We start from the raw sequence: 14,575 nt of genomic DNA on the forward strand, positions 1-14,575 counted from the left end.
GCCCTCCGAGAGGACTCGAATAGTACACCACATGGTGGCGGCTACAGATTAGAGCAGTCTATGGGACTGCCACGCGTTTGTTCGATTCGAGTTCCATGTGAGGACTGTGGATTCGCTACTCAGAGTCTAGCGTCGCGTGAGCCGGTGGTCGCTTTGCTGTGACAGCGGCAGGCAAACCTTGGCCAGCAAACCTTGGCCAGCGGCCATTAAAAGTTGTCTGAAAAGTGCCATAACACCCCCGGGATAAAAGCGTTGTTGTGACCGTGCGGTGGTACCGCGGAAGTTGGGGAGACGACAGAGAGAGAGAATTCACCTCCTCTGATGTTCCTTCTTGGAACCCTCCCCTCTGCGCCCTAAAATGCCAAACTTTGCGAGGATTGGATTCGTAGAATTTGTCTTTCCGCTCGCTTCGGTCAGTCGCGTTTCGTCTCCTATTTCCCAGATTTATATACGTGGCTTTCGTTTCGCTCGCGGTTCACCGCGCATAATTTGTCAGCCAAATTTTTCAAGATAAGATATTGAGTGCGTCGTCATCTTGTTGGTTCCAGGTACTCGAGGAGTACGCGGACATCCTGACGAGCATAGTGCAGAAGCCAAACTCCATCGAGCACGTCATGGAGATCAGGGAGAGCATGGAGAGCGCCGTGCATCTGATCCGCACTCTGGAAGACACTGCGCGGAGACTGCTGTTTGTGAGTGGTCCGGTACTCTCGGCCTTAACGGCACTTCTGCGCACTTTTGCCTAAGCTTTTCTCTGCCCCCCCCCCCCCCCCCCGGTATTTTACGCCGCTTTTCCCTCCAGGAGTACGAGGTGCTGGACTACTTCTGGTTCTCTCTGTCGGACGACGACTTCAACGCCAAATGGGAGGCTGTGGCCTGGCCCCACAAGTTATCCAAGGTCATAGCCAACACGACCGAGAACTTGATCGAGGAGACGCAGAAGTTCCTCACGCTACACATAGGTGACGAAATGGTGCACCAGGAGGACATCGAGTACTTGACGGAGCGCGTGGTGCACCTGCAAGGCGAGTCCAACTTCGACAAGGTGATGTTCACACCCCACATTTTTACATATGTAAAAAGCATCCTCCAAAAAGTGTCTGTCTTAAACGGTTAGCGACAGAAATGTCAGGCAAAGAGCAACGTTGATGATTCCAATCTATTTCCTGTCCAGGTGCACGAACTGGCCATCGAGATCAGCCGCATCTGGAAGATGATGAAGGAGAAGCAGGAGGAGGGGCTGGTGCTGAACCGCCGGCAGAAGCTGTTCGACCTCCCCGTGACCCCGTACGACGACCTGAACCGCCTGGTCAAGGAGTTCCAGCCCTACCGCGACCTCTGGACCACCGCGTCGGAGTGGGTGCAGGTAGGTGGGCCGGGGCCGTGCGGTTCGAATACGAATTGAATCGGTTGATTCGATTCGTTTTTTAATCTATAGTCGATTCAAAGGCGAACAGTTCCTATAAACGAATCAGCTCTCCTTCGTCGCTCCATTTGCGATCACACAACACTACAGTGTATGACATACACTGTATGTTCTATTTTGTTAAACAACTGGGAATTTCGATTCGCACCCACTCTCGCCCCGGGGATTATTCCGGGGTCTGTGTTTACCGTAGCCCTTGGTTGCCCTGCCTAGCTTAGTGGAGGCTCTCCCCATCCGGAATCCATAAGTGGGCTCTTGATTCCTTCGGGGAATATCATCGCCCTCCTCTTGAGCCACCACGGCCGCCTCGGGCCAGGCAGGGGGCGGCAACGGCCTAGGAAGCGCGTGAAGCCATGCGCGAGGGAGGTGCAGGGGTTACTTATTTTGCTTCGATTGGAAGATCTAGCCCGTTGATTGCAAAACGCTGTGCGCAGATCAAAAGAGCACAAAATTTAAGGTGCATTAGGCCTAGTAGACTGCCCGACACTTCCAATTCAACCGAAAACAAAGGCGGAATCATTTACATCAACATGGCGCATTCGAGTTTTTCCTGAATTTTACGATTTCTCGTGTTTTTCGGTGTTTTCACTGTACCTTAACATAAAGCCAGGGGGGAGTTTCGAGAAGAGCAATTAGCCTAATGAACCCTAAATTTCAAGCCCTTTCCGTCGGTGCAAAGCGTTTTGAAAAACACTGTCTAGTTTTCATGATCTCGAACAAGTGCGCAACCTCTGGACTGACGGCGCGAGCATCGCTTCACGCTCTCTCTAGGCTGTTGCCTGCCACCCCCTGGGCCAGGCGGGCCTGGCGGGTCGATCGCTCATCGCGCCACGGGCGACTCCTCGTTTTGTGATCCACTCGGATCCATTTCTGCTGTGATTGTCCACGCGGTTCGCCCGCGTCCAGGACACCACTCAGCTCAGGAGTACACAGAATTACCTTCAAAAATACTAAAATAACTCAACAATTTTGGCCAGCTTAGAGCATTTTCGGCTCAAAATCCGATAAAAACAGCGAAAATAGGCAGTTTTGGCGTGTGGTTACCATTGATAACTGGACGAAGTGTACACGATTACCAGAGTGGTGGGCCCCTCGCGCCGGAATGTAAAGTTTGTTTCCATTTTGAACAACGCCTGACCCCGTGTCTTATGCCGCAGGCGAGGGAGATCTGGATGGACAACCCGCTGTCCAACGTGGACGGCGACTCGGTGGAGCGCATCATCGCCGACTCGTACAAGACCATGACCAAGCTGACGCGCACCTTCGCCGAGATCCCGCTCGTGCAGAAGGTGGCCGTGGACGTCAAGGAAGCCATCGACGACTTCCGGCCCATGGTGCCGCTGCTGGTCGCGCTCAGGAACCCCGGCCTTCGGCAGCGGCACTTCGACGAGCTGCGCCAGGAGACGGGTGAGTCCTTGGTGAGCCACGGCTGTCCAGCCTGATCGAGAGCCTGACACACCTCTTCACGTGGCCCGTTTCGCAGGCGTCAACATCAAGGTGGCGCCAAACCTGACGTTCAAGATGTGCCTGGAGGCCGGCGTGCAGGCGCACAAGGACGTCGTGGTGCTGATCGCGGAGACGGCGGGCAAGGAGTACTCGATCGAGAGCGCGCTGGAGAAGATCGAGAAGGAGTGGGAGGCCGTCATGATGGACGTGCAGCCGTACAAGAGCACGGGCACGTACATCATGAAGGTGACGGACGAGGAGCTGCAGATGCTGGACGACCACATCCTGGCCGTGCAGCAGATGTCGTTCAGCCCCTTCGTCGGCGTGTTCGGCAAGCCGGTGGCCGACTGGGAGGGCAAGCTGCGTCTCATGGCCGAAGTCCTGGAGGAGTGGATCCAGCTGCAAATGTAGATCCAGTCTGTCAGTCTTTCGTGTTACATTTGGAACTTCAAATTGACGTGTGTGTTGTTCTCCGCAGCCAGTGGATGTACCTGGAGCCCATCTTCTGCAGCGAGGACATCGCGCGCCAGCTCCCGGCCGAGATGAAGAAGTACGGCTCCATGGAGCGCTTCTGGCGACGCATCATGAAGATGGCATCCGAATATCCTAAGGTGGTCTAGAAGTTAACGTTTTATGCTATTTTTATTTTGTACTACTGATTTTGTACGAGGAGTTCGTCACCTATTTTTCCGTGCCGCATCTTTTTTCACTCACAGAAGTGACCCGGAAACATTTAAACATTTATATTTTTTTCCACTTCAGAGGGACGCCCCTCCTCAGGCTACGTGCACACTCGCCGCTCGCCTCTCCTTTCAGGCTAAAAGTTCAAGCCAGAATTTCCATAAATTAATACAAAATGAGTTTCGGCATTCCCTCCTCTGTGTTCAGGTGTTGGCCATCTGTCCGGACAAGCGTTTGCTGGAGCAGATCAAGGAGAACCGTGCCCTGCTGGAGCAGGTGCTGAAGGGCCTGTCCGAGTACCTGGAAGACAAGCGCATGGCGTTCCCCCGCTTCTACTTCCTGTCCGACGACGAGCTGCTGGAGATCCTGGCCCAAAACCGGAACCCCCTGGCTGTGCAGCCTCACTTGCGGAAGTGCTTCGAGAACATCTACAAGGTCTCGCAAATGACCGGAAACCCCTCGTTTTAAGTGTTCGTTGTTCACTCTTCCGGGCTAATTTTGGACAAACCGTTGCAGCTTCACTTCGACGAGGCAGACCTAAAGATAACCACCATGTTCTCCGCCGAGGGCGAGAGTGTCGAGCTCATTCCCCACATGTACCCCAAGGGCAATGTGGAGGCCTGGCTCAGCAAGGTGCGTACAAAGCCACATTCCAGCAAGGTGACCCAACCCCCGCCCCGTTTTTTGACATGGCGCCGCCTTTGCAGGTGGAGGAGACGATGCAGACCACGGTGCAGGAGACGCTGGGGCAGGCGCTGTCGGACATGGAGGGCCGCAGCCGGGCCGAGTGGGTGCTGCGCTGGCCGGGGCAGGTGGTGATCGCGGGCTGCCAGACGGCGTGGACCACGCACGTGGAGGAGGCCATCCAGGAGGGCACGCTCGCCGCTTTCCAGACGCGGATGCACGAATACGTGGGTGCCGCGAGTGCCGCGCCACACCGCGGAGTTTCTTATTACTTTCTCGTGCCCAAGCCGGAAATGTGGCGCCCGCTCCGGTCCGCAGATTGACACGTACCGCGCCCTGGTGCGGGGGCAGCTGTCGCGCATGGAGCGGCAGGTGATGTCGGCGCTCATCGTGGTGGAGCTGCACGCCCGGGACGTGCTGGACGGGCTGGTGGAGCAGCGCGTCGCCACCACCAACGACTTCGACTGGATGAGCCAACTGAGGTACGCGGTGCGGCGGCCCCCGCCGGCAGGCTGTCTGACGGGTTGCCTGACTGGTCCTGGCGCAGGTACTACTGGGTGGAGGGTGAGGAGGCGACGCTCAAGGTGCGCGCCGTGAACGCCGAGTTCCAGTACGGCTACGAGTACCTGGGCAACTCGGGCCGCCTGGTCATCACGCCGCTGACGGACCGCTGCTACCTCACTCTGACCGGCGCGCTGCACCTCTACTTCGGCGGCGCGCCCGCCGGCCCCGCCGGCACGGGAAAGACGGAGACCACCAAGGACCTGGCCAAGGCCATGGCCATCCAGTGCGTCGTGTTCAACTGCTCGGACCAGCTGGACGTCCAGGCCATGGGCAAGTTCTTCAAAGGCATTGCGAGGTTAGCTGGGGGGTCGCTTACGGTACGGTGGCGGCTAAGTCAGTGCAAAGGAAAGCAAGTCTGGAAACTTGTTGTCACTCTGTCAGTGCTGGCGCGTGGGCGTGCTTCGATGAGTTCAATCGGATCGACATCGAGGTGCTCTCCGTGGTCGCCCAGCAAGTCGTGTCCATTCAGAAAGCACTGGCCGCCAGAATGCAACGGTATTTAAATTTTCTAAATTGATCGTCGCTCCGCTGTGGCGGAGTCTGATGCCGCGCCGCCCCGCCCGGCCACCAGGTTCCAGTTCGAGGGCGTGGAGATCGCGCTCAAGCCGGCCGCTGCCGTGTTCATCACGATGAACCCCGGGTACGCGGGCCGCACGGAGCTGCCGGACAACCTCAAGGCTCTGTTCCGCCCCGTGGCCATGATGGTCCCCAACTACACCCTCATCGCCGAGATTTCCCTGTTCTCGTTTGGCTTCAACGACGCGCGCGAGCTCGCCAACAAGATCACCACCACGTTCAAACTCAGCTCTGAGCAGCTCAGCTCGCAGGTACAACTGCTCAAAAACTACTGTACTCCACCCAAAATCGAAAGGCGGTACACATGGTGTTACGAAGGCGGTATTCGTTTTACCGCCTTCCAAGTGTGGTAAAAAAATTACCGCCCATTGAAGGTGGTAAAATTACCACCTTTCACCGCTGTACCGCCTTAAATTTCCCTCCAAACGGAACATTCAAGGCGATAAAACTGTGGAAGGTGGTAATTAACCGCCTTCAATGGGCGGTAAAACGAATACCTCACTTGGAAAGGCGGTAAAACGAATACCGCCCTCGATTGTGGAGATTTTACCATCCTTGGGATTTGTGTGTCACCGAGCTACGCGACGCGGCGCAAAAACGAATAAGGGACCGGCCCCCGACGCAAATGGCCATTTTCCACCCCGGATCTGCATACTCGGGTGGGTAGACGCGGCGCAAAACGAATTCTCCCCTCGTGAATGCATAATGTGAACTGCCTTAGGACCACTACGACTTCGGCATGCGCGCGGTGAAGACCGTGATCGCGGTGGCCGGCAACCTGAAGCGGGAGAAGCCGGACATGGGCGAGCCGCAGATCGTGCTCCGGGCCATCAGGGACGTGAACGTGCCCAAGTTCCTGCGCGACGACCTTAAGCTGTTTAACGGTATCCATACTCGCATCTTCCTTTTCGACGCGATTTTCCCCTGAGTGTTTCGTCGGGCCTCCATTTCCTCTGTTTTTGTTTTTTCCTACTTGTCACTAAATAAGACTACGTGTTGCAGGGATCGTTTCTGACCTGTTCCCACGGCTCAAGGAGGAGCAGGTGGACTACGGCGTGCTGCTCGAAGCCATCGGCAGGGTGTGCACTCAGAGGGGTCTGCGGGACGTGGAGGGTGAGTCGGGTACACTGCCCTAAACGCTCTAACCAACAAAACAAGTTTTAGTCGCCTTTACCAATAACTCCCTTGTTCACCGAAAACCCAAGGGCGGTAAAATTACCACTTTTGAGAGCGGTAATATTGCTACGGGCGGGATCCATTTTTTACCGCCTTTCCAAGGGCGGTAGAAAATTACCGCCCTTTGAAGGCAGTAAATTTAACACCTTTCACAGTTGTTTGGCCTTGAATGTTCCGTTTTGATGGCACATTTTAAGGCGGTACAGCTGTGAAAGGTGGTAAAAATACCGCCTTTAAGGGGGGACCCTGGTGAAAAAGTGACCAAAATTGCCAAAAATAGTATTTTCAAAGTTCATAGATAAAAATGTGCATAGAAGGTTTCAGATTCAACAGGTTGAACACCTTTAAACTATGTGGGTAGTTCCTTCATCATTTAGAAAGAAATAACATTGAGATCAGTTGTCGTTGGCTTATACACTCAACTTCACAGCTTTGCTCAGTCAACAAAAAATTTTGTCGTAGAAAGACTTCCTGCGTTCCTGGTTGACACCTACATGAGTCGTCTTGCATGGACTCTATTCATTGATGACTTATCGACAAATTTTAGTGACGGAATCTTGATATCAGCCCCACTTTTTTTAACTCACACCTAAAAGTTTCATAAAAGGGCAAAAACTTCACTTTTTTTAAATGTTAAAATTTGAAAATTGATATCTCAGGACAGAAGATGAAATTGAAAATTCCGTCACTAAAATCTCTTCTATACATATTAAGGATAACCCAAAATAATTTTCAAGACTTTCCGTTCCAATGAAAGACGCAGGAAGATTTTTCCCCAACGCTCTAAAAAACACTAAAAAGCCACTTTTCTCAGAGACCGTTCAACATTTTGGATTGAATTTTGTTTTATGAACTCACCATAATGATCTTAATAATCAAGCAAAGTTTCAACTTTCTGGGATTATTTTAAAGCCTACTTGAAAGTTTCACCAGAGTCCCCCCTTAAAAAGGATGGTAATTTTTTACCTCCCTTGGGGAGCCGGCAAAAATTGGATTCCGCCCGTAGAGGGCGGCAATTCTTTTACCGCCTTTTTAACACCATGTGTACCGCCTTTAAATTTTGGGAGTGGTCGATTCTTTTTCCCACATGGCGACTCTAGTCTTTAGCGGCCGTCCAGTACATTCCTCGCCGAAACAAACTGAAAGCAATTCAATTTTTTGTGTGTGCCAGGCTTCGTGGAGAAGGTGCTGCAGCTGTACGACACGACGGTGGTGCGCCACGGCCTGATGCTGGTGGGGCCGACGGGCAGCGGCAAGACCAAGGTGAGTCCGGGCCGGGCTGGGCCGGGCTGGGCCGGGGCCACCAACCCGTCAGCCGCCGTGACGGCCCCGCGGCCCGCTGGGCGAGGAAAGCGCAGCGAGTCGTGAAAACGGCAGAAAAGTTTATGCCACCCGAAAACTCTGCAGGTAGTTTGATGCGCCTGCGTAGTTTTAGCCAGTGGGGCGCACAGCTAGTGTCCTCGGACGGGAGGAGCGGTGGGCCGTATTTTTTATCGACTCTGCCGGACTTTGCCTAACTTCCTCTTTCGGGAGTCGAGGGGAGGGGGAAGCAGGCGCGGATCCAGGGGGGGGGGCGTCGCTCCCCCTGAAGGCGGCGGAGCCGCCTGGTAGGCAGGCAAAAAGTCGCATATTACCCCTGTAGGTAGGCAACTTTCGCGACATCGCCCCCCCCCCTTTCCAGAACCCGCCCCTGGATCCGCCCTTGTCCGCCCTTGGGGGGAAGGGGTGTCCCACCTTTGTGCACGCCAGTGATTTCAACGGATTTCAATTTCCGTGCAACAAGTTCCTGGTATCATCAACAACATTTTATCTCTATGCGCTACCATCAACAACGACCTATCTGTATGCGCTAAGGATAGGAGATAGGTTGTTATTTATGGTAACACATAGTGATAGGTTGTTGTTGTTGACGTTACCTAGTTAAGATGGGAGCTTGTTGCCCAGATGCGACAGGCAGACGTCAGGACGCCGTCCTGAAGCCCACGGGCGCCTGCCTTTGCGTCGGTACCTGGAGTGACGGCTCCGAGGGCATAAAGGAGGCGTGAAGGCTGCGCATGTCTCGGAGCAACCTTCCCTGCGGTGGCTCCAAAACACGGTCCTACACCGTGCTCCAAAAAAAACCTCGGGCGCTTTGATGTTCCCACGCAAACTTCGTTTGTAGCGCTCTGACGTTCTCTTATGTGCATGGGGGGGTTTTTTCCCGTGTGCCGGGGATGGAGGCGCTGTCGAATCACGCACTCGGCTTCGCTGTTATTTCTGAACACGCTTTATTTGTTTCTACAATGACATGTATAAATATAATGTCTTACACAGGGAACTCACACACTCCTTAAAATCGGAACACTAACACAGAGAGCAGAGAGGCGCGCGCGTTGCGGGGCTCTCAGGGAGCAAGTCACTCAGTCTTTGATTTGAATGGCGGGCATAGCCGAGTCACAGGCCGTCCGTGTGCGAACTGGCGCGGCTGAGCGTGTCAGCGTCGGCCAGGGCGGGGTCCTGCAGCAGGATGTCCATGTCCATGCTCTGGAGCCTCCTGGCCTGCTCGGCCTGCGCGGCCAGCGCGGCCTGGGCCACGTTGCAGGGGTGGTCGCCGCACAGGCTGCAGCCCGGGGGGGCCGCGGCCTCGCCGGCCAGGTTGAGGCTGAGGGTGACCTCCTCGGACAGCGCCTCAGACCGCGTCGCGGAGCGCGTGCATGGCGACCTCCTCCCCTCGCGCGGATGTCGGGGCGTCACCGCCGCGGCGTCGCCACCGGCGCCACGAGCCCCGACCCGCGCGAGCGCACCACTACCTGGAACAAGGGGTCTGTGAGGCCCACGGCGTCGACGCGTCGCGGCACCACGCGGCTCGCAGCCACGTACCTGAACTGGCACTCGGACCAGCGCGAGCCGCAGCCGCAGGAGCGGCCGCAGCCGCGCACGAGCTGCCACAGGCAGCGTCGGAAGGTGATGCCGCACATGGAGTAGAGCAGGAAGTTGATGGAGAAGTTGGTGTAGTACAGCAGCATGGAGATCTGCTGGCCGAACCACAGCGAGGAGGTCGTCTTCATGTCCAGGTTGGTGCCCGTGAACACGGCCACGGACGCGTACACGCGCAGGACGTGACTGGAGGAAGAAGCGGACATTAATTAACGATGAAAGCATCAAGACCACTCGAGGCTGCTCATCTCCGCCGCCGTTGTGAAGGACGGTCTCATTCGTTGGCGACCGCCTTCTGCCTCACCAGCCCCCCTCAATCTTGAAAGCCTTCCCGGGGGGGCTTAGGCCACCAAATTGGAAGCAAGCGAAATAAGGCTTACAAGCGCGGCTCCGCTCCATCACCTGGGCATGTTGAGCGTGATGAAGACTTACAAGCGAAGCAAGTGACTGCGAACGCGCGGCTCCTCACCTGGGCATGTTGAGCGTGATGAAGACGGAGCTGATGAGGAGCAGCATCTTCGTGATGCTCTGCTGCGTGCGCGTGGACACCAGCGTCCTGCCCGCGGAGATGGCTGCAACAGTGATTTCCTTCGCGGAGTGACGAGGAATATTCCAGTGGGAAAAGGAACACTTTGAGGCCGTGTTTTTTTCCGACAGCGGTCGGAGTTAGCAGCGGCTGAACACTGTTAAAAAAAATCTGAAAATTCAGACCACTTTTGTCAGACTAGGTGGTCTGAATCTATTTTTCAGACTTGTTTCAGACTGCTTGTCTGAAAATTTTGCCTTCCGGTATGAAAATTGCGACCTGATCGTCTCAGAACCTGAATTCAGACCAGCGCAGTCTGAAAATTTAGATGGTTAAGTCTGAAAATTCAGACCAACCCAAGATTTCGTTTGTCCGCTAGATGGCGCGCATGTTGTGGAACATACCTACTTCTGTTTAAAAGGCTTCTAATGTGAAAATATATTGGTTCAAAAGTTCCGAATTGATAGGACTTAATCGGCCATATGAGAACCATTCTCTGCAGCAAGATTTATCTCCCTAATATGGGTGGAAGTTGAACAATTCACATTCTAATTTACCTCTCGCGGGTGGCTCCGTGTCGCCATTTCCTTGGGTGCCACAGGCCGGCCTCTCGAGAGTCAGGGAAAAGGACAGAGGTCCTTCTCCCTCATCACAATTTTTACTCAATGTTGTCCTCTCTGGAGGTTCACACACACCTGAGATTCTTTCTATGTCATATTGAATATGTCACGAACCTAAAAGTTCACAATCTTCGTACAGGACTGAATTTTCAGACCACCAAACTCTTAAATGTAAGACTCTCGAGTTCTGAATTTTCAGACCATCTAAATGGTCTGAATTTTCAGACCTCAAGTCTGTTAATAACTTCTTACCAATTTGGTCTGAATTTTCAGACTTTTTTTTTAACAGTGAAAGAGCCGCCGTGCGCAGTATGAATGGGGTGTCGCTTCACCATGAGGGCGGTGAGGCTAGGCGAAGCTGCCTACAGTGTAGGCGGAAAATCGCACCTTTCCGCACTTGAAGTAAGCAATCAACTCTTGCGCAACATACCCCATCCTCTGAACCCGTCTCTGAATCCACGCCTTATCAAAGGGAGCAATCAACGAACGATTGGCGTTCCCGTTTTTTCCCGTGCAAAATATGTTCCTCGAAAAGTATGTTACGCGTGCCAATGATTCGATTTTTTTTGACTGGCCCGTCTCGGTCTCAATGGTGGGCCTTTCAATTGGGCCCCGACGCCGACTGAAAAGGAACTCACGAATGGCGTGCGGGGCCCTTGGCAAGGTGGCGAAGTGGGGGTGGACGGAGGGCGCGGCGCCGGTGCCGGCCTTGTGGCCCAGGCCGGGTCCGAGGCCGGGTCCGAGGCCGGGTCCGAGGCAGAGGGTGACGTCTGGCGGGTCGGCCGCCTGCAGCGTGTTGCTGTCCTGCGTCAAGGAGGCGCCGCCTTTGGGGCCGGGGCCTAGCCGGTGCGCGCCGCGCGGCCTGGACGGCGTCCTGGACGCCGACACCTTGATGGCGAACGGCGCGCTCTGCTGGCGCCGGCCGCCAGTCGGTGCGTTGCTGCTCCGGCTGTCGCAGCTCTGGAACACAGGGAGATGAAAGCCGGGCCGGCACACTGTTATTCAACGACGTCACATTCTTTGAATAACATAACAGTGATGCTCAAAGGACCCGGACCGCGGTCAGAACCGCGTATCCGGGTATGCGGGTAAACCCGTTGAAACTGGGTCCGCGGGTTTGCCCGAGTGTTGCCTATTGCCAGGGCAAACCCGCGGACCCAGTTTCAACGGGTACCCGGGTCCACGGGTTTACCCGCATACCCGGGTACACGGTTCTGACCGCGGTCCGGGTCCTTAAGAGCTCTTCAAAGAACGCAGGGGAAAGCGGAGAAAAGAGCAGAAGAAAGGAAGAAGTCCCTTTGCGTACAGGGGACCACTTCACAGTTAAAAACCGTGCAAAGAAGTGTTCTTATTGTAAAACAAAGAATTGCAATGTGAAGAATTTCTTTGCAGCCTACAAAAGATTCTTTCTTAGTTAAACAAACAAAACAGTTTCTGTTACAATCAATTTCCTGAGCATTTTCCGTAACCACCGTTTTCTTTTGTGCCAACAGGACCACTTATTTGCAGGAATTTTTGACTGTGTTAAAGAGCCTTCCTCCTCTTCCGCATGTCGCCCTTTCCTCGGACTGAATTTCCTGTTTCTCCCATTCCAGCTGCCGTATTTTGTTGTTCCTCGCTGCCAGGCACTGCCAGGCGCTGCCAGGCGTGGTTCCGGCTCGCTGAGTGGCGGTGCTCGGGCCGGGTAGGGTGCCGGCTTGAGACAGGGGGTGGCAACGGCCGAGGGAGAGAGTGAAGCGATGCTCGCGCCGTCAGTGCAGAGGTTGCGCACCTGTTCGAGATTATGAAAACTAGACTGTGTTTTTCAAAACGCTTTGCACCGATGGAAAGGGCTTGAAATTTAGGGTGCATTAGGCTAATTGCTCTCCTTGAAAATCCCCGCTTACCTAATATCAAGGTGCAGTAAAAACACCGAAAAACACGAAAAATCATAAAATTTGGGAAAAACTCGAATGCGCCATGTTGATGCAAATGATTCCGCCCTTGTGTTCGGTTGAATTGGAAGTATCGGGCAGTCTTTTAGGCCTAATGCACCCCAAATTTTGTGCTCTTTTCATCTGTGCAAAGCGTTTTGCAATCAACGGGCTAGATCTTACAATCGAAGCAAAACAAGTAACCCCTGCACCTCGCTCGCGCATGGCTTCACGTGCTTCCTAGGCCGTTGCCGCCCCCTGCTTGAGAGGAGCCCTCCTCTCAAGGTGCACTGGAAAACCAAACGTGGTCTAGACCGCAACAAACGTGGCCAAACGTGGTCTAGACCACACCAACTGATGTGGTCAAAATGGCACCCATCTGACCACACCAGTGGTGCGGTCTGGACCACGTTTGGTTTTTCAGTGTGCCGGGCAGTGGGGCGGGGCGGCTGGGGGCGGTTGGTGGCGGCTGGTGGTGGCCCGGGCCGGCCCTGCTTACCTCGGCGCCGAGGTGGCCGTCGGCCCAGCTGTTGGGTGCAGTGTCGCCGCCCTCCGCCACGCCGGCCTGCTTGAAGCGGCGCCCGAACAGCACGAGGTTGCGCGTGATCATGGTGTTCATGACGATGATGAGGACGACGGGCATGACCAGGGTCACGATGGCGTCCACCAGGGTGATGACGCGCATCACGCTGCGGTGCTGGTCCAGCATCTCGCAGGACTCGTAGCCCTCCTGGGGAGAGGGCAGGGCGGATGTTATTTCAAGCAAGCTCGTCTTCGAATGGCGCAGAATCCCGTGGAATCCCCGCCCCGTCGGCTTCCGCGGTGGGTTGAATCGACACCGCTAGCGTGTTTAGGGCTTTCGGCAGCCGCGCTGAGGCCTCTGCGTGTGAACTCGGCGGCCTGCGAACGTTGATAAGTATTGTACACCATGGAGCCCTACTCCATGGCTATGTCGGAATGGAAGCAAGGGGGAGGGGGGGATAAATAAAGCACAATGCGCGCTGCGCGAAACAGCTGATTTTGTCGGGCCGAATCGTGTTCCATTTCTCCCGAGATTTGAGGCTTCAGAATATCGTCCCGCAGCCACACAAAAACGGTCCCCCACCCCACCCTGTCCGCCAGCCGCGGGAAGTCGTGGTGGGGTGGGGCGGGCGCTCCTGACCAGGTGTGGCGGGCGCCGCGCCTTTCAGAGGCAATTGCGGATGGGCGCAGGTTGTGCAGTGGTCCGGCAGACGGAATTCGAAATGCTGACCGCCCCGCCATAATGGGGCTGGGCCGTGATGGCTATTCATGGCAATTGCACAGGACCAGCTTGAAGGAATATCCCCTTGGGCATGTGCGCGGCAGTGAGCCCCACCGGCCCCCGCCTACACGATTGGCACGCCGCGTTCCAGTGTGCGTTCCACGGAACATCGGCCAATAAATTTAATGCGGGCGGTAGTGAGCGCCACCGGCCCCAGCCAACGCGATTTGCAGTGTTCGTTCCACGGAACATCGGCCAAGGGATTGAATATTCGCGTGAGCTCCTCGCTCGGAATTTCATGTATGCCTCCGCGCGGGGAAGGTTCCTGGAAGAGCACACCGAAAAGAAGATTGGTCACAGTGATCGGAATGGGTTGATGGATGAAATCTGTCCGAGGTGACCATTTTTCTGATAATGGTGATCGAAGACCGATCCGGACAACCTAGGGTGTTTCGTCATATCGAATTTTGGGTCCGTCAGAGGTTTTACTGAAAGGCCTTGGTCTGAAAAGAACCTGTGCCAAGTTTGAGCCCGATCCGATAACGGGAAGTGGAGGCGCATCGAGCCTAAAGTTTTTGGGGTCCGCGGCGGATTCGCGCGCACTGTCACACTAAAGCACGCCCCGTGCACGCCGGACGCGATGCAAACCCACGGGAACCATGCAGGTACGTTCACAAGGGTCCATGGTAAGGGTTTATCTACTCGGCAGATCGACCGCGACCACCCCGCCGAAGGGTAGGTGAAGCAAAGTCGAATTTTCAGTCGCGCTACCGTACGTCCGAACGGCATGAGGCAGCGGCTTCT

At 55.0% G+C, this 14,575-nt stretch overlaps 1 protein-coding gene across 1 annotated transcript in view; it reads left to right on the forward strand.

The window, feature by feature from the left end:
• Positions 1-14,575, forward strand: part of LOC117650789 (dynein heavy chain 1, axonemal-like) — a 62,721-nt gene that overhangs the window by 8,434 nt on the left and 39,712 nt on the right. The window contains exons 11-26 of the mRNA XM_034394391.1: positions 549-692; positions 803-1,045; positions 1,175-1,366; positions 2,584-2,833; positions 2,910-3,279; positions 3,351-3,483; positions 3,761-3,988; positions 4,070-4,186; positions 4,261-4,464; positions 4,556-4,719; positions 4,785-5,096; positions 5,183-5,296; positions 5,373-5,628; positions 6,099-6,261; positions 6,380-6,490; positions 7,725-7,816. Of these exons, the coding sequence (XP_034250282.1) occupies positions 549-692; positions 803-1,045; positions 1,175-1,366; positions 2,584-2,833; positions 2,910-3,279; positions 3,351-3,483; positions 3,761-3,988; positions 4,070-4,186; positions 4,261-4,464; positions 4,556-4,719; positions 4,785-5,096; positions 5,183-5,296; positions 5,373-5,628; positions 6,099-6,261; positions 6,380-6,490; positions 7,725-7,816 (3,093 nt within the window). The remainder of the gene's footprint in view (positions 1-548; positions 693-802; positions 1,046-1,174; positions 1,367-2,583; positions 2,834-2,909; positions 3,280-3,350; positions 3,484-3,760; positions 3,989-4,069; positions 4,187-4,260; positions 4,465-4,555; positions 4,720-4,784; positions 5,097-5,182; positions 5,297-5,372; positions 5,629-6,098; positions 6,262-6,379; positions 6,491-7,724; positions 7,817-14,575) is intronic.

This window comes from Thrips palmi, unplaced genomic scaffold (assembly GCF_012932325.1).
Source record: "Thrips palmi isolate BJ-2018 unplaced genomic scaffold, TpBJ-2018v1 HiC_scaffold_5, whole genome shotgun sequence".
NCBI lineage: Eukaryota > Metazoa > Arthropoda > Insecta > Thysanoptera > Thripidae > Thrips > Thrips palmi.